Source organism: Martes martes (genome assembly GCF_963455335.1).
Source record: "Martes martes genome assembly, chromosome: 4".
In the NCBI taxonomy this organism is placed as follows: Eukaryota; Metazoa; Chordata; class Mammalia; order Carnivora; family Mustelidae; genus Martes; species Martes martes.
The window spans coordinates 170,217,414-170,235,583 of NC_137891.1; the positions used below are offsets into that span (position 1 = coordinate 170,217,414).

At 49.4% G+C, this 18,170-nt stretch overlaps 1 protein-coding gene across 5 annotated transcripts in view; it reads right to left on the reverse strand.

Moving 5' to 3' along the window:
- Nucleotides 1-17,961, reverse strand: part of EPB41 (erythrocyte membrane protein band 4.1) — a 191,917-nt gene extending 173,956 nt beyond the window's left edge. For 4 of the 5 annotated variants that reach the window (XM_080801110.1, XM_080801108.1, XM_080801109.1 and 1 more), the window contains exon 1: nucleotides 17,500-17,961. In XM_080801110.1, coding sequence (XP_080657236.1) covers nucleotides 17,500-17,522 — 23 coding nt within the window. In that variant the 5' untranslated portion in view covers nucleotides 17,523-17,961. Of the gene's footprint in view, nucleotides 1-3,260; nucleotides 3,498-17,499 lie in introns of those variants that run through there. The other variant, XM_080801111.1, reaches the window with a different exon arrangement.
- Between the last annotated feature and the right edge of the window lie 209 nt (nucleotides 17,962-18,170).

The window sequence follows — 18,170 nt, forward strand, 5'->3', positions numbered from 1 at the left end:
GGAGAAGCAGGTCCCTGCTGAGCAACGAGCCCAATGAGGGACTCGATTCCAGGATCCTGGGATCATGACCTGAGCCAAAGGCAGACATTTAACCAACTGAGCCACCTAGGTGTCCCACCTTAGCAGTGTTTTGTAAGGAAAAAGAAAGGTGATAAGATGAAAGCACTTTTAAATAAGCAAAGAGGAAAATGTGTGTATTACTTTGCTAATAAATAAATTATATCATGTTATTTTATATTTTATATTGAGGATAAGCCTAGTTTAAAACAGGTTTGTTCAACATATCTACTCCTTGAAAACAACAAATATGATTTGAGTGTTTAACGGACATTAAGGAAATGTTGACCCTTAGACCAACCACCAAGAAAGAGAAGAGATGCATAAAGTAAGCAGAGACCGACCTAAAAGATGGGTCTATTGGCTTAGTCTATTTCTTTTTCTTTTTCTTTTTCTTTTTTCCTTTTTTAGAGAGAGAGAGACCACACAAGCACACAAGCAGGGGGAGCTGCCCCCTGAGTAGGGAGTGCAATGAGGGGATCAATCCCAGGACCCTGAGATTACTTACCCAAACTGAAGCCACATGCTTAACCAACTGAGCTACCCAGATGCCCCTAGCTTTGTCTATTTCTGTTAGCTTAGTCTATCTGCTGACAGCCAGAATTTCCAAGCATTAAACTCACTGACCGGTAGAGCTCTTAGCTCTGAGTAGAATGGAAGACCTAAGTAGTTTTTTTAATCCGCCATCAGCCATCATCTACTTTTAAGGGCTACACATATTAATGGGACACTGAGGACCTAAGTCCTTTAACAAACACCAGCTAAAGAAAACTGAACTAGCTGGCCATTCCAATGAGTCTCTAAAGAAAATTCAAAATAAAAAAAAGTCCATCAAGTTCCTTCCACATGTGGAACTTTTCCCCATACTTCAAATTACTAATATATGTCACATTTTTAAGGTAAAAGACCTGAAAACAGTCAGGAAGAACATATATGGAACTGCATGGCCAAAGAGATACAAATGGGAAAGCAGGAGTTATTACTGAACAGTTCTTCTTGGTTGAAAAATACAAGTAATAAGGAGAATAAAGGTAGAAAGGTAGATTGGGGACTTATCTATAAGATATTTGGTATATTGGGATGCCTGGGTGGCTCAGTTGGTTAAGCCGCTGCCTTCGGCTCAGGTCATGATCCCAGAGTCCTGGGATCAAGTCCCACATCCAGCTCCTTGCTCAGCGGGGAGGCTGCTTCTCCCTCTACCTCTGCCTGTCACTCTGCCTGCTTGTGCTCTCTCTCTCTCTCTGACAAATAAATAAAAATCTTCAAAAAAAAAAATTTGGTATATTTGTAATAAAACACTAGTATAAATGTTAGGAGAATTTAGGCAAGGCCTAAAAATTAAAAACATTTCTTTCCAAGCCTGAATCCAACTGTATAAGAAAAAAAGTGTAGTTTCATTACTAGAAGAGAAATCAGAAGGTTAGCAGACTGAGCTTGGGTTTGCCAGTGAGTTCACTTTTAATAGTGGCAAAGATAACCCTACTTCAGTTTCCCCTAGAGATATGAATAACTCCCATGTTTACCTTAATTATAACCTTCCTGGAGAAAGCACTCTGAATTAGCACCTTGATTCCAAGGCAATCTGATGTTCGGTTATAACCATTTTTTTATGTCCTTTATTGAGTGCTGTGTGCCAGATATCCTGTGACCTACTCTACATGGATTATATTCATAACACCCAAAAAAAACTATTCACAAAACCAAAAATTATACAGCTGGCAAAGAACTTCTGATGTTTCCAACTTAGGGAAATGAAGAGTACATCAAGTTTCCATGAAAAGTAAAGGGGAATATGTATATCAACTGCTTGATTAAAAACATAAACCAGGGACACCTGGGTGGCTCAGACCCTTAAGCGTCTGTCTTCAGCTCAGGTCATGATCCCGAGGTCCTGGAACCATCCAGCCCCACATAGGGCTCCCTGCTCAGCGGGGAGCCTGTTTCTCCCCCTACCTGCTCTCCCCCTGGTTGTGCTCTCTCTCTCTCTCTCTCTGTCTCTCTCTCTCTCAAATAAATCAATAAAATCTTTAAAAAAATAAATAAATGAAATCATAAACGGACTAAAATCTTTGCCAGGACTGAGAATACAGAAAACAGCAGTGAGCAACACTCAAGAGAGCATAAATCCACTGTAATAACATCCAAGACACAAGATATAACCATTTCTTGCAATTTTCCCCTAAAAGCAGAAAGAACAAAATAGCAGCTGTGAAATCACCCAGACTACTAAAAACAGGGCTCGGCACCTCTTAAAACAAAACAAAACAAAACAAAACACCTATCTCCTAATCAGCAGTACGTGCCAAAAAACGCCAAGTCCCCACAGATGAGGCATTCATGGTAGGGCACAGAGGCACAACAGGATGACAGTGACTATCATGTGGCCAGAAACCAATCCGTCAGCAATTTGTCTGTTGCACGTGAGATCACTTTCTCTCCGGAGGACGCGCGTTCCTGGGGCGGATGGACCAGGTGTGGCAAGCCCCCGCCCGGAACAATCGTCGGGTGGTGCCTCTCCGAGCGCGAGCCCACATCCAGCCTCCCCACAGGTAGAAGCAGCCCAGCAAGCAGGAGGAAATATTTCCAAGCCGACAGATGCAGGAACTGAAAAAGGAGGTCACGATGCTGAGAGAATAGATTTAACCCTTTGGTCCCTGGGAACCGCGAAGACTAGAGGGTAGCGCGGCAGAGCCCTCGGGGTCGGAGGATTCTTTCAGCGGGGCGGCCGTTTGGGGCGGGAAGGCCTCCCCGTCCTTCCAGGGCTCCCTCCAGCCCTCAGATGGTGCCAGACTTCTGCAGACAGCCCAGCCACCTCGTCACGAAGAAACTGCTCTGCGGCTGCCCCCAACACCTTCACCGCCCGGAACCTGCAATCCTCCTCCATTCGGTTTCCTTCCAAGGTTCCTGCCCGTGGACAGTGATGGGCGGACCTCGTCAAAAACAGACCCCAAGCCCAACTTTGCAACGCTCCCCCGCCGCAGCCCCCGCCTCCTTCTGCTCAGGCCGGCCGCGTCCCGGCTGCAGCCCCTCAGCCTCCGGCGCGCAGAGGCCCGGGAGCCCGCGTCCCCGGCCCGGGGCCTGCGGGGGGCTGCAGACAAAGAGGCTGCGGCGCCGCCACGGCCGCCAGGACCGTCCCCTCGGGGACAGCTCCGCGCCACCACCACCCCCAACCCCGCTCGCGGGCCGCAGCCGCCTGGTCTCACCGGTGGCCCCCGGGGCCAGGGCTCCTGAGCCCGCCGCTGCAGCCGCCCGACGAACAATGGCAGGAGAAGGCGCCGGCGCCGAGATTCGGGCCCTCTGCGGCTCGCGGGCCCGCCGACTGCTGGTGGACTGACTGACTGACTAACCCACCGGCGGAGGGAGGGAGGGAGCGAGTGAGCGAGCGAGCAGGCGGCCCCGGCGCGCGCCCTCCCGCCTTCGCTCTGTGAGGCGAGGCCGCCCGGCCCGCAGCCAGCCAGCCCGCGCGCGCCCCTCCCCCTCCGTTCGCCACAACATTGTAGTAAATTTCTATTGGACGGCGCCTGAGGGAGGGAGGGGGCCGGGCTCGCGGCCCGCCAGCCCATTGGCTGAGGACAAGTTCTGGGCTTCTCTAGTTTCCCCCTCCTCTAGGCGGGTAAGGGCCGGGGAGGAGAAGGAAAAAGAGTGGAAAAGGCAAGGGGCTGGCCGCGTGTGCGCAAGCGCAAGTCGAACTTGCTCGGGAGTCCTGGTATTCCGGGCCCCTGCAGTACCCACGTGGGGAATAAGACACCTAGTGCCCGGGACTGAGGTGAGGCCCTTTCCACCCAGAGGACGCCCAGGTAGGAGGCTGAGATTTGAAAGCCTCAAGGAAAGCCAAGGCTTCTGCCAGCTGACTGCCCACTAATGCACTTCGTGACCTTGGGTAAGCCACTCAGCTTCTCTGGGCCTCAGTTTCTCCATCCACTAACTTGATGGTCTCTAGGTGCCATTCACACCCAGACATTCGTGGAGGCCTTACCTCTCCTGGCAACTGTGTAAGGCCCGAAAGCTGAATGTTGTGGCCACGCCAAGATTTCACCTGTCTTTTCCATTCAAGGACCTCCCACTTCCACCTTGGCACCCTCAAAATCATAAAGGCCTAGCTTCCGAGGTCTGCGCCCCGGCTGAATTTAGGGTCGCTCTGACAGTTGCCTGATGTGCCTTTATTTCCTTTCAGAAGTTTCAGAGGCCCCTTGACTCTTCGCACTCCCTGCCAGGCTGGACTCTGAAAAGGCTGGGACCCCACACAGCAGAATGAAGGCTCATGTTTTAAGCACAGTCCCTATAAGGTAAGAAAGGTTCTGATATTCCCATTCTAGAGATGAAGACACTGAGGCAGAGAGGTTTAGACCTGCCAGGATAAGAAGCCAGGCCATCTGACATCAGAACCTGCCTATATGTAGCTCTCTTCTGCTCTGTGCAGGCTGAATGTACGTAGCTAGACGATGCTGTGAAGGACGTGGGGGTCGCGCCTCCCGGAGCCACTGTGAATTCTACTCCTGCCGCTGGGGCAGGCCCTGGCCGATGCCTCCGGGCGCGGCAGGACGCCTTCACTCTCAGGCCAGCGTGCTTGTTGTACTCAAATAAAGGGACCTCTTTTCCATGAAAAAAAAAAAAAAAGGACCTGCCTATGCCGGCTTCACTGTCTCCTGGTATCTGATCACATCCCCCTCCCATCCACAGCTCAGCCTCTAGAAACAGACACCTGGGGTTCAGTTCCCAGCCTCCAGCCCTCCCTCACTGTTTGGACTTCTCTGTGTCTGTTTCTAACCCCATAAAAGGGGATAATGATAGTTCTGCCTCCTAAGAGTTATTGTAAGAATTAAATCAGTTAAGATATGTAAAAGGTTTTAGAACAGTGCCTAGTTCATAGCGAGAGCTACATAAGTGTTCATTATTACTGCTATTCAGAGACTAAAATATGGACTGAGAGGTGTAGAGCAGGCTGACCTAATAATATGTTTGTTAAGCTCTCAATTGTTGTCAGCACTGAGCTGAGCACATTGCACGAATTATCTGTTTGAAACATCCTAAGCGAACCACTTGAGGACTACCTGACTACCCTGTTTAAAACAGCCTCTATCCACATACCCTTGCCCTGCCTTTTTTTTTTTTTTAAGATTTTATTGTTAAGTAATCTCTACACCCCACATGGGGCTCGAACTCACAACCTCAAGACCAAGAGTCACATGCTCTACCAACTTAGCCAGCCAGGCACCAACCCCCTTTTATTTTGAGATTTTATTTTTACCTTGCCCTGCTTTAATTTGCTTCATAGCCCTCACTTCTACCTGACTTTCTATATATTTAATTATTTATTGCTCCTCTCAATACATTGTTGCCGTTTAGATCCACTAAATGACAAGCTCAGAGAGGACAGGGATTTTTCCCCTCTTATTCATCTTCCAGAACAGTGCAGCGTTGGTGGTATAGTGGTGAGCATAGCTGCCTTCCATCTTCCAGAATAGTGCATACTCAATTTGTTGGGCAAGTGAACAAATTATCCCCATTTTACATATAAGGAAGCTGAAACTTAGTAAGGTCAGGTCAGGGTCATCCTGTATACTTGACATGAAACACCTACTCTTGAATATTCTGGTTCCCTGCCTCAGGTTTTCCGATTTAGCCATACATTTGATTCAGGGAGCTCCATCCTACTGTGTCTGTGCCTCGCAGGCTTCCTCCATATCAGACCTGGAAATCTGGTACCATGAAGGATAAATCCTGAAGATCAGTCACCGCCCTGACCACTTTGTTATACAGCAAATTTAGATTCATAAAAACCAATAGTCTCTATCCCATGAAGTGCAGCCAATGACACATCATATTTAAAAAGCCTTGTTTGCATGAATGGAGTAGGTAGTACTTAGCAATCATCACCCTGAAAAAAGTAGCCGTCTCAGGCTAAGAAAAAAATAGCTAAATTAAGGCAGGTATAAACCACTCCTAATCAGAGTGCTCTGCAACACTACACCAAAACTGTTGGCCTGGGCTTTTACAATCACAAAGACCTGAATTCCAGTCTTCGCTTTCAATTCTTAGCCTGGAGATGAAAGGGCTTTGTATACTCTAAAGTACTATGCATATATGACTGGTTCTGTTATTAAGTTACACACCATCACCTGTTAGGCAAAGTGCTCTACCCAGAGTGTAGCTGGACCCACCAAATAGTAGGGAGTGGGGGGATAAGTAATGCCCAGTCTGAAGGCAGAGATACTTCCCAAACTACCCGTAGTCATGTGCCCAGCTGCCCTCTCAGAAGAAGCCTCTGCATACAGACATCCAGTTCCGATTCCCACTGCAGAGGCAGCCCCTGGGTCCCAAGGGTAAAGGTCCCGAGCACCATCCCTGAGGCTAATTTTCTAGGCAGAAACTCAGCTCCCTGCCTGCCTGCTTCATGCTCACATCTGGGTGGCGTTTGTGCCATACTCCAAGCCCCAGGTTGGGGTCTCCAGGGGCCATCTCTATCCCGCCTGCCAGCTGAGCCCGCCACTGCCTCCTCCAAGACCCCTCCTGTTCCTTCCTAGGGAATACAGGCCCTCCTAGCTGCTTGTCAGCCCCTGGAGCGGTCAAGGGCACTAAGGAAAAAAAAAAGAAGAAGAAAGAAAGAAAGAAAGAAAGAAAGAAAGAAAGAAAGAAAGAAAGAAAGAAAGAAAGAAAGAAAGAGAAAAAGACGGCTTGAAAGGGTCCTAATCCTTTCCTATTACAAACTGAGCTCAAACACCAGCTGCAGAGAAGAGGGTGAAATTAGGTGGTGAAATTAGGGGGTGACCAGGGGGGAAGGCCAGGGATGGTAGCTGGGGCCTCCGATGACCTGGAAGAGATGAGGTTGGGAGACAGCGGGGGTAGAGAGGGGGAAACAGTTGGAGTCTGAACCATTCCCAAATCTGGGACGTGGGCGGATTAGGGACACAGCTGGCCTCACGCCCCAGTGATGGGGCTCATGGAAAACATTTGTCTGTTGTGCAGGGTGGCAAGAGATGAAGAGGGTTTTGAAAAGCTGGCCCGCCAGCAAAGTGTTCTGAACAGTCACTACTGAATAAAAACCAATCTTTGTAACAGAAGTACATGAAGATTAGAATTGTCTTTCCAACCTGCCCATGGTCATGAAGCTGTAGCCATTTTAGACCTTTTAAACACAAATGATAAACAGGCTATGATAAGGAAAATTACTGTTCATACAATGGTATGTCCTTCTAGGCAATTATTTTTAGTAGTAGTATTTGAATTGTTCATAGAAAATATAGTTAAATAAGGGCCGCCTGGCTGGTTCAGTCAATGGAGCATGCGACTCTTGGTCTCAGGGTTGTGAGTTTGAGCCCCAGGTTGGGTGTAGCGATTACTTAACAATAAAAAAGAAAGAAAATATAATTAAATAAGAAGAAAAAGATTTAATCATCCTAAAATCATCAATCAGAAATAACTACCACCAGTATTTTGGAGGCGGACTTCCCTTCTAATACCTTCTCTTATACGTACACTTTTTTTATGTATATTAAATTTAGTCATACAAAATTGCTGATTGTATAAGTTAAAAATAGTCAAGCAACAGACACTGTGTATAGTTCAACCTAATGCTTTTTTCAAACTTAAATCATACTGTTTTGGAACTGATTTTTTCCACCTAATAATATATTGTGACATTTGCATCACCATTTTTAGTAGTACCCTCAAGTGGATATTACCATAATTTAGTTAACCTAGATGTCCAACATTTAGGTTTACTGTCCATCTTTATCTTGTTTACTCAACAAACATCCTTTTATCTAACCATACCTATGATTACTTTTTTTAGGATGCACTGACTGCAGCGTTGTTGGGTTTTTTTTTTTTTTTTTCAGTTATTGCACACAAGGCTGCCTGTTCTGGTCATTTCTGAGATAAAGGCCAAAGAAATCAGCATATGCAGTGATTTTATACAATACCTTGTCTTTGTATTTGAAAACACAGAGCATGCTTCATTTGACCTCTGTGACACAATGCACTTTGTTTGCAAAAATTGCATTGAGCTGGGTCCTAAAGCACACTAAGACCAAAAAATGCGACTGAAATACATACTTTGGAGTTGGCAAGTAATGTCCTTTCTTCAGTGAAGACACTCCAAGAAACGAGGAGCAGAAGGGAAGGAAGTTGAAACTGTAAGAGGACCGCACAGACGGTAGCTAAGACATTCCTCTAGGCCTCTAGATTCACAAAATGTTAGAACTGGATAGGCCCTTCGAGATCATCAAGCCCAAGCTGCAAACTTTTAAAAAGATTGGGAAATGGGTGCAGAAACCGGAAGGGACTTGTGCAAGGTCACATAGCAGAGAGCGGCAGAGCCCAAACTTGAATGCAAGTCTTCTGAACCATACTACTGGAGGCATCTGTTCCCCGCCTTCCCTGTGAGCCCACCTACATCTCCCTTTCAAAGCCTCAGGCCAACCTAAATTCTACAGCCAGAAAAACCTAGAAATGTCTAGGCTGGAAGAGCCAGTTATTAAAGATAACTTAAGGGCCAAGTTATTAGAGATAACTTGTTAATAAGAATAATGACAACGGCATTTATTAGGTATTTACTAAATGCAGGGTACACACTAAGTACTTTATATGCATTTATTGCGTTAAGCCTCATAAAGATCCTACAAAGTAATATTACCTTCAACTGCAGTTGAAAAACCAGAGCCCAGAAATGTGAGGTGATTTGCCCAACATCACACAGCTTAAACCAGGTCTGTCCAATACCACTGTCCTCTGCTGCTTTCATATCACTCTCAGAAAAGCAGTTTAGAAATGATCTGAGTGAGCAACCCCAACCTCTGTCCCAAGACCTCAGGGAAAGGCTGTTGTGGCTGCTTCTGACTATAGCCCTAGGACATTCAAAGAGGGGACACAAGGATCTGGCCTGCCGTGACCCTCCCCAACCCCCTTCTCTCGCCAGCTGGAGTGAGCCTAATGACTCTGATCCAGCAAAGCCTCCAGCTCACTCAAGCTTAACCCATTAATTCTCTCTCCCCAGGTATCCTCTAGGTCTAGAGGGTTTCCCAAGAAACATGGGGAGAGTCTCAGTGCCACCAGCTAGCTGAGCCCTTTCTAAAACTGGTCAAGTCAGCCTGGCCCCACCCTCACAGAGGAGAGGTGGAGGAGGAGTCACAGGGAAGCAGGCGGGAGGACTGAGCTCTTCCTCCGTAGAAGAGGCACTGGGGGTCTCGAATGAACGAGATGAGTCCTCAACAATAAGCTATTGGTAATGGTAATGGTAATGAACCATTACCATCATCCCAATAAATGGGTGATGGCAAGAAGAGGTAAAAGGAATGTGGGCTTTTGAGGCAGGCAGACCTGGGCTCAAATCAAAGTTCCACCACTGAGATGCTGTTTGAGTCTACGCCAAGTCCCTTCTCCTCTCTTCCTTGTCTATAATATGTGGAAAATATGTGCCAAACACTGCGTACCAGGGACTTTTTATATACAGCACGTCAGGGAACCTTCACAATAGTCCCTTGAGGAAGGCATGACTATAATTCCCATTTTACAGATGAGGAAGCAAAACACTTACCCAGGATCACCCAGCTAATAAGTGTCCAAGTTCAGATGCAAATCCACATCTGCCAGGCTTTACTGCTAGCACTCTTCTTACGGTTTACAGATTGCCTGCATTTTCACAGTGGTCATTGTACTCATACCAGCAAAGATGTACAGTGTACTCGCTAGGTGCCTCGGTACCTCACCTGCCTTCTCTTATTTAATTTTCACAACAACCCCGTGGAGTGGGTACTATTTTAACCCCATTTTACAGCTTTGGGGCTGAAGTCAGAGAGATGAGGCAGTTTACCCAGGGTCATGTAGCTAGCGAGGGGTATAGTTGAGAAGCCGAGCTTGTCTGACTCCAGAACTCTCTCCTTTGCCCACTACACTAACCCGCCTCTCTTTCCAAGGAGGCCAAGCAGGTGTCTCTATCTCTGAAAGAGGAGAGAGCCAAGGACTAGCAAGAGGTCATGAGTTGTCCATGGCGACCCAACAATTGAGCAGCTAAGCAGGGACTGAAACCCAGCCTTGAGTCTTAAACCCGGGGTTACTTCCCCCACCCATACTGCTGAATCCTGCACATCAGAAAATGTCCCTGTCAACTGGATATTTGGAAACCTTATACCTAGCTCCCCCAGGGGGACTGGGGAACCCCTCCCATACCAGGCCAGGCAGAGAGTGCTGAGGGTGTGGAGGAGAAACTTGGCAGGATACTACCTGGGGAAGACAGTGGTTGAGCTGGTTACCCAGGTGCCTGGAGCTTTGGAAACCTCTGCCTTGGTCTGCCTAAGCCATGCACCCCTAGCTGGGAAGGGGGTAGTTACAGAGGAAGCTGCACACGAGGCCTGGGCTTCCCCGGCTGGCACAGCTCTCTGCTGTGATTTCTGCTGAAAAACAAAAAGTCCAATCCTCTGGGCCTACTTGCTAATTACCAGTAATGACATAATAACCATTGTGGGCCCAACAGCCAAACAGCCCCAACTAGAAATTCTGCATAGCTCAGGCTCAGGAACAAAAGATTTGGGCACTCCAACTGAAACTGATGCCCTGGCAGAAAAGATCAGAAGCAAAAGGGCTTTAGGGTTGACCCAGCCAAAGTATTATGTGGCCAATGGAGAGGATGATGGCTACTCATACAATTACTTATTGAGAATTATTTATCTGCATAGTATAATGCCAGACCCAGAGAGAAGAGGCTTCATTTTTTTCATTAAGTCACTCCACAAATATTTATTTAGCACCTATTATGAGCCAAACACTCTTCTAGGTACAGGGGATATAACACTGAACAAGACAGACAAAAATCACTGCACCACCAAGCTTACCATTCCAATGGTGGGGGATAAATGATAAACAAATGTTTACTAAAATATAGTATGTCAAAGAATGATAAGTGCTATGGAGAGAGGAAAAAAAAATTGGCTTGGAGGGAAGATAGGGAATGGTCATATTGTAGCAGGATAAGGTGTTACCATTTTAAGTTAGACAGGAAGGGCCTTACTGAGAAGGTGGATATTTAAACAAAAAAACTTAAGGACATGAGAGAGCAAGTCATGAAAGTATTTGGGGGTAGAGAGTTCCAAGCTGAGTGAACAGCAAGTGCAAGAGCCCTGCGGTGGAGGTATGCCTGGTGTATTCAAGGACTTGCCTGAGATCATAGACCCAGTCATTAACAGAGCTGGGAGAGGAAAGGAATCATACGCAGACTGATCACCCACTGTGTACCTGAACTCTCTTAAGCCTTAGGACAACTCGGGAGGTAAACATTATGCTCACCATCTCACCATTTCCCAGTTGAGGGGGTGAGACCCAAAGAAGAGAAGTAACTGATCCACATCACACAGCTGGAATGGGCAGCCTACTGGGGCCTCCCTGCTTCTCTTCTCTGTGTCCTCCCCATGCATATCCTAAGTATCTGCTGAGTGAATAAATGAATGAACGAATGAATTTCTCAAGCCCTGCCCTCTCAATGAACTGTTTGCAGGCCGGCCTTCTAGTCTCTACTAATCATAGAATAATAACCACCACAGTAACTCCAGTGTGCCAGCTGTGGACTGAGGATTTTACCCAAATGACCTAACTTAGCCCCCCTCAGGTAATCGTAAGAGAAGGTGCTAATATTTTTCCCATTTTATTAGTGAGAAAACTAACACTCGCAGAGGTAGAACTCCCTAGAGATCCCACAGTTGGTAAATGGTGAAGCTGGGATTTAAACTGAGGTCTGTTGGCTCCCAAATCCCTTCTTTTAATCCTGTAATATTAGTAGAAACCTCTGACATCAGTCCATCGCCTTCCTTTTATAAACCAGAAAACAGAGGCTCAGCTAGGGCAGACGAAGAGCTGGGGGAGGGGTGTGGCCCTCCAGCCCCCAGTCTGGCATCCCTGCTACTCCACCCCATGGGGGCCGTGGACCAGGTTTTCTCTTCTAGGCCTGCCTATTTCGGCACCTCCACAGAAGTCTTCGTGTGTCGCCCCAGCTCCCAGAGGAGAGTTCCAGGGAGCTCAGCCTCCACCTCCGCCCCCTCTGCCTAGGCCTGGGTAATGCAAGACCCTTTCGCCTGTCTTCCCAAAGCGCTTGCAAGAGGCATGAACCAGAGGCGGGCGGAAGAGAAACTCTGTCCTCCTCCTGTGGTTCCTGGAAGAGAGACGATGCAGGCTAGGTGCCAGGAGCGCAGGATGGGCTGGGGGCAGGGGCCAAAACCAGGCCAAGGGTGAGGCTAGGGTGTCCCAGCCAACCAGAGATGGGAGCAGGGGAGGAGGGTAAAAGATGAAACCATTTACTGGGTGTCATTTGTTCAACAAGAAACTGTATCAAGTCCCTAGACTGGGAAGACGCAGGAAGAAGAAGGTTCTTAGAGGCAGCATTTATAATAGCATTAACGATACGGACCAACCACTAAGCCCCATAGTGCTCAGCACTGGACTAAATGCTCTAACTATACCATTGCCAATCCTCAGCAATATCAGCCCCATTTTACAGCAGAGGAAACCGAGGCTCGGAAAAGTGAAGGGACAGCCAAGGTCCCTGCATCATACCCATTCCGTAGGGTAGTGCCAAAAGGATCTGGAGACCTAGTCCCTGCTGTGTGACCTTGCACCATGATGAGGCTCCTGCATCTGGTCAAGGGACTTGGTCAGCAGTCCCTACTGTAAACTCCAGGAGGCTCAGAGATCCAGTTATGCCCAGACTATGGGGCCTCCCACAGATATGGGACATCACACTTACTCTTCTCCCTGTCACCCAGAAAAAAAAAAAAAAAAGGCCCAGCTATCTGCTTCCAGGGGAAAAAAATAAAGCCACAGATTTTCAAAATATTTGTCCCTGTTTCAAGGCTGCTGCTGGCTTTGGCCTCCAGCCAGGAAGGGGCCCCTGGGGTGGGGGAGTTGGGGGGAGCCCAGGCCTTAAGACTGAGAGTCCTTGGGCCCAAGGCCAAGGGGGGCAAGGGGCAGATGGGGGGCGAGCTGGGCAGTGGGCCAGGACCCCTCTGGAGATTTGGGCTTGTTTCTTAATCCTTTCCTCCCTTTGTTGACCAGAGCCCGCTGTCAGGAGAGGCGGGGGAAGCAAGTGGGTGGGACCAAAGAGACTGTGGAATCCATATACTAAGGACTGAACTGGAGCCCCTTTTTATGGTTGTCCATTACATGGAGACACTGGACAAGGCCACTGGAGGGATTATCCCATTGAAACCACCACCCCTGCCCAGGTGGAGAGCCTGCTGTCCCCCTTTTACTGAGGTGAAAAGGTGCAGAGAGGGCAGGTGACGAGAGCCAGGCACACAGCTCATAAGTGGTAGACCTGGCAGGGAGCCCAGGTTGTTGACTCCACAGAGAGGCAGCCACTGGGACTGACTAGAGATGGGGAGTAGGGTGGATAAGGCCCTAGCAGTCCTAGGAGAGCAGGCAGTTATGAGGGTGATCACCTCCAACATGACCGTCCCCAAAGCCCTGAAAGATCTGGGCCCTGCTGCCTTGCCCAGCCTCCTCTCCCATCACGGCCTCACCAACTGTACCAAACCACAGTACATATGGATGTGCCCTGAGCACATTATGAGCATTTAAGCCTTCACACATACTGTTCGACATGCTTATGAAGTTGTTCCCTCCACTGCCCACCTAGAGAGCTCTTATTCATCCTTCAAATCCCAGCTCAAATATCCGATGCCCAGAAAGAGTTAACCACCCGCTCAGCTGGGCTCACGCAGAAGTGCTTCATGCTTCCTGAGCGGCAGGAACCCCCTCAGAACCCAGCACAAAGTCAGTGCTCAATAAATATTTGTTGTCCCTAGACATTGCATTTTATCACTGAATCTGTGAGGCAAGCAAAACAGGTTTTCTTGTCCTCTCTCTTGAGGCGCAGAAAAGGAGGGCAAGAGAGAGGGAGTGACTTCCCGAAGTCATGCATTCGGTGACACTGGTGGAGCTAGAAGCCAGGCCTTCTCTGCCCCACAAGCCCCTGCCTGGCCCCTGGCCCCAAAGAGCTCTCTCATCCCTGCCACACCAGCCAGGGTCACCACAAGTGACCCCCAAGGCAGGAGTGGGGGACGTGGGCCCTGGTGGCCTGAGGTCTTGCCCCAGTATCCAGCTCAGATGTTACTGCTGCCTGGGGAAACTGAGGCAGAAGGTGACAAAGACTGGCAAGTAGCTTTACGCCCCAATCCAGCTCCGCTCTGGCTTCTCCTGGACATGTGCCTCAGCCAGAGACCCCAGCAGGCCCCGGAACCCCACAGACCCTAAGACCTCACTCTCACCGCTTGCGTCTCCTGCCTGCCCTCTGCAGTCCAGGATCACATCCTGCCGGCTCAGGTCCTAAACCTCACATCCACCCAGTGCTCCCCATCTCATGGCTCGGTCCAGGCTGCCTCTCAGTGTCACTCATCTGCAGAGTTGCCCCAGCCTCTCCCCTCCCATTCGTACTCCACACCAAACCATCCTCCCAAAATATAAGCCTGACCACGTCGTTCCCCTGTTTTGGGGAACCCAGGGGAAGCCCCTGATGGCTCCCCACGGGCTCTGGGACAAGTCCCTCTAGCTCTCCTGAGCCTGCCTCTCTAGCTGCATCCCAAGCGCCGGTTATGACTCTGTACCTTGGCAAAACAGTTCCTTCCACTAGGAATGCCCTTTCTCCTGGTCTTTGCTTAAGGAGATCGTCCCAGTTCACACTTCAGTGCCTTGATCAAAGGTGGAGGTGGCAGTACTGTGTCCTCCCTCGCCCAGCTAGACTCTGAACTGGGGCAGGATGGGGAGACAGAGACCCCCACAGATTCATTTCAGTGCCCCATGCCCAGCACAGGGCCAGGCAGGGGCGGCGGGGCGGGGGGGGGGGGGGTGGGTATGAGGGAAAGCAGATGGCTAGGAAAGGGAGGTACCTTCTTACTTCCAAGAGGCCTCCTCTGTCCCTTCACCCTAATGGTGTCTTTCAGAACCTGTCAGACTAGCTTACTACCTGCCTGTCCCTAGCAGGCCCCTCCCAGACCTGGTCTCCATTGTCCCAAGAGGGCTATCTTTGTAATCCTAAAAGAACACTCAAAACTATGATAATAACAATAATTACTATCATCGGGTACCCATCACGTACCTCACTGAATTATTTAACCCTCATAAGAACTCCAAGAGGTACACAGGTTCTTTTATTATGCCCATTTTATAGATAAGGAAGCTAAGACTCCAAGAGGTTAAATGTTTTGCCCAGGGTCACAGAACTAGTAAGCAATAGATTAAGAATTCAAAGCCAGGTCTGACTCTCAACAAATACACGGTGGGGCCTTCTCCTGCTTCCTGTTGTTCCCTCTCTTTGAGACTCTTTGAGCACCAGCCTGTTGGGGGGGGAGTGGTAAACGGGGTGTGTGTGTGTGTGTGCATAGGAAACAGTCCTGTAGCCCTCACCTGCCCTTTGCTGAGCCCGGGAGATACAGCAGACTCAGGCACCGTCTCTGCCCCCTTGGGGGAGGTAAGAGAGTTCTACACTAAGAATTAGGGCCCTGGGGTGAGCAGACTTGGGTCTGAGCTCCAGGTCTACCCCTAAATAACTGTGTGATTCTGGGTAACTCACCTGATTTACTCAGTACCAGTTCCCATGCCTGGAAAGCACGGATGATAATGCCTGGACTGCCAGGAGGACTAGATGATATAATGCAGCTCAAAGAGTATATAAGGGCACCTGGGTGGCTCAGTGGGTTAAAGCCTCTGCCTTCAGCTCAGGTCCTGATCTCAGGGTCCTGGGATCGAGCCCCCCCCCCATCATCATCGTCATCATCATCAGGCTCTCTGCTCAGCAGGGAGTCTGCTTCACTCCCCTCCCCCCCCTTCCCTCGCCTTCCCCACTCCCTGCCTCTCTCTCTGCCTACTTGTGATCTCTCTCACTCTGTCAAATAAATAAATAAAATCTTTGAAAAAAAAAATCACACACATCTCCAAAACTTAAAAAAAAAAAAAAACTAATAAAAGAGCCTATAACAACCCAGCCAGCACACAAGAAACATCCAATGACAATAACACATACAGTGAATAGGGACTCCCAGGATCCCAAGGCCAAGAATCTCCAGGTCCCTCCCTTGGAGCCTTCTCAGCCAGACCCAAAAGTAATAGCGATAATAATGCCTGATCCACCCATTTGCTCATTAAATAAATCTTCCAGGTTAGTGTCCTTCAGTGACCGTATGTTGGAGGTGAGGCAACCGAGGCCCAGAGAAGATAGGTTACTGAATCAAGTCCGCCAGCAAAAGACTGGGACTTCCACCTCCACTGAGCTGCGGCGGCACTGGGCAGAGCCCAGTCCTTAGCCCAGGGCCCTGGCCAGGCTGCCGGAGAGTCTGGGGCTCCTGACTCCTGGATTCTAGTCCCAAGTAGGTGGGAAGTTAAAATAGGAGAAAGGAGCCAAAAAAAGGGACACTTAACTTGGCCCCCTCCCAGAATGAGCTCAGGACTGGGAAGAAACCAACAATTACCAAGCGGGGCCCTGCACCGGGCGCTTCGCACTGGCTCCTTCCCACAGCCTGTGAGAGAGATGTTATGATAGGCATGTTGCAGGCAAGGTCTCAAGGCAAAGAAGTCAATGGCTTGTCCGAGGTCACACAGTGAGGAAAGTGGCAGTACTGGGAGGCAGAGTCCCTCCTCAACCCTCCCACCTTCAGCCCCAGACCTCCCCAGCTGCCCCTCTCTCCTGGGGAAACCTAGAGGCTCCAACGCTCCCTTCCCCACTTCTAAGCAGAGGCCCTGAGTCGAGCTGCTTGAAGGCTGGATGGATGGGTGTGGTACTCGGCCCCACCCTCCGTTCAGAGGACCCAGAGCTCACTTAACAGAGCCCTCCCCCTGAGGAACTCCCAGTCTAGTGAGCAAAAGAGAACGCCTGTTCTCTGAGCCCCTCTGATGGTGGTCACTTTGGGTCAGTGATCCCTTTAACCCAACACAAAGCATGGTGATGGGGCATAGGGACAGGGAATGAATAAATACGTTCGCTCATTCAGAAATGTTCACTGAGTTGCTACTACACGCCCCTGTGTCCTAGGTGCTGGAGATACAGCAGAGAACAGACACACAAAATCCCTGGCCTCCTGGGGCTTACGTGAAGAAAAGAACAAACATCCTGTGTCAGGCATATGCTGAGATTCCCATGTTATAGAGGCGAAACCGACCTGCGCGAAGAGCCCCCCAGCTACTAGGCGCAGAATACGGATTCCTGACCAGTCTGGCCCCAGAGACCTTTGCATTGGACCCCTGTCTCAAAAATCACCACCCAGTGTGCGAAGGATGTGGGGAGAAGTCAGCTGGTTATGGTAGGAGCCAAACGTCACAGAATGCCCTCCCTCAGTTCTACCCACCCCCCACCCTCGCCCACCGCCAGGCTCCCTGGACCCCTCCCAGGGACCTCAGCAATGCAGGACAGGCATTCAAATCAAGGTCAAGGCCTTGAGGCAGTCATTTAGGCAAACCAGTACTCACCCAGCAGCAGCCAGTGGGGTCATCCAGCCCGTTGGGGAGAAGCAGGGGAGCCATCACCGCAGGGACACATGGAAGCAAAGGACAGCAGTGAGACATGAGCACAACCAACAAGGACACTATTTAGAGCCCCTCTTCATCCTGGGCAGGGGGGAAACATCCTGCCCAGCCCCTGCCTCCCGGGCTTGGCTAGGGCAGACACATCCCCTTAGCTGGCAATCTGATCACGTGATAGCATACCCAGAGCTCCTCCCAGACCCAGCCCCTGGGAGGCCGGGAGACCCCAGCAGACAAATATTCACTGAGTGCCTACTGTGTGCCAGGTGTTGGGTCTTCTGTCTATTCACGTCTGTCTTCTTCAGACGGTATCCCCTGCCCGCACAGAGCACATAGAGCAGGGAAGGGGCAGGCTTGTGGCTCCTGCGTGAGTTACAACTGTGATGAGTGCTTCAATGAGGAAGCTTATGAACCTGGGTTCAAACCCTGGCTCTCACTCACTAGCTTTGTGACCTGGGGCCCTTCTTCCTAACTTCTCTGTGCCTCAATTAGTCATCTGTAAAATGGGGATATTTTAGTGCCCACCTCCAGGGTTGTCAGGAGGATTAAATGAAATAATATGTAGAAAACATTTTGCACAATTGCACAAAGGGTAAACTGTGCCAATAAACTGGTCA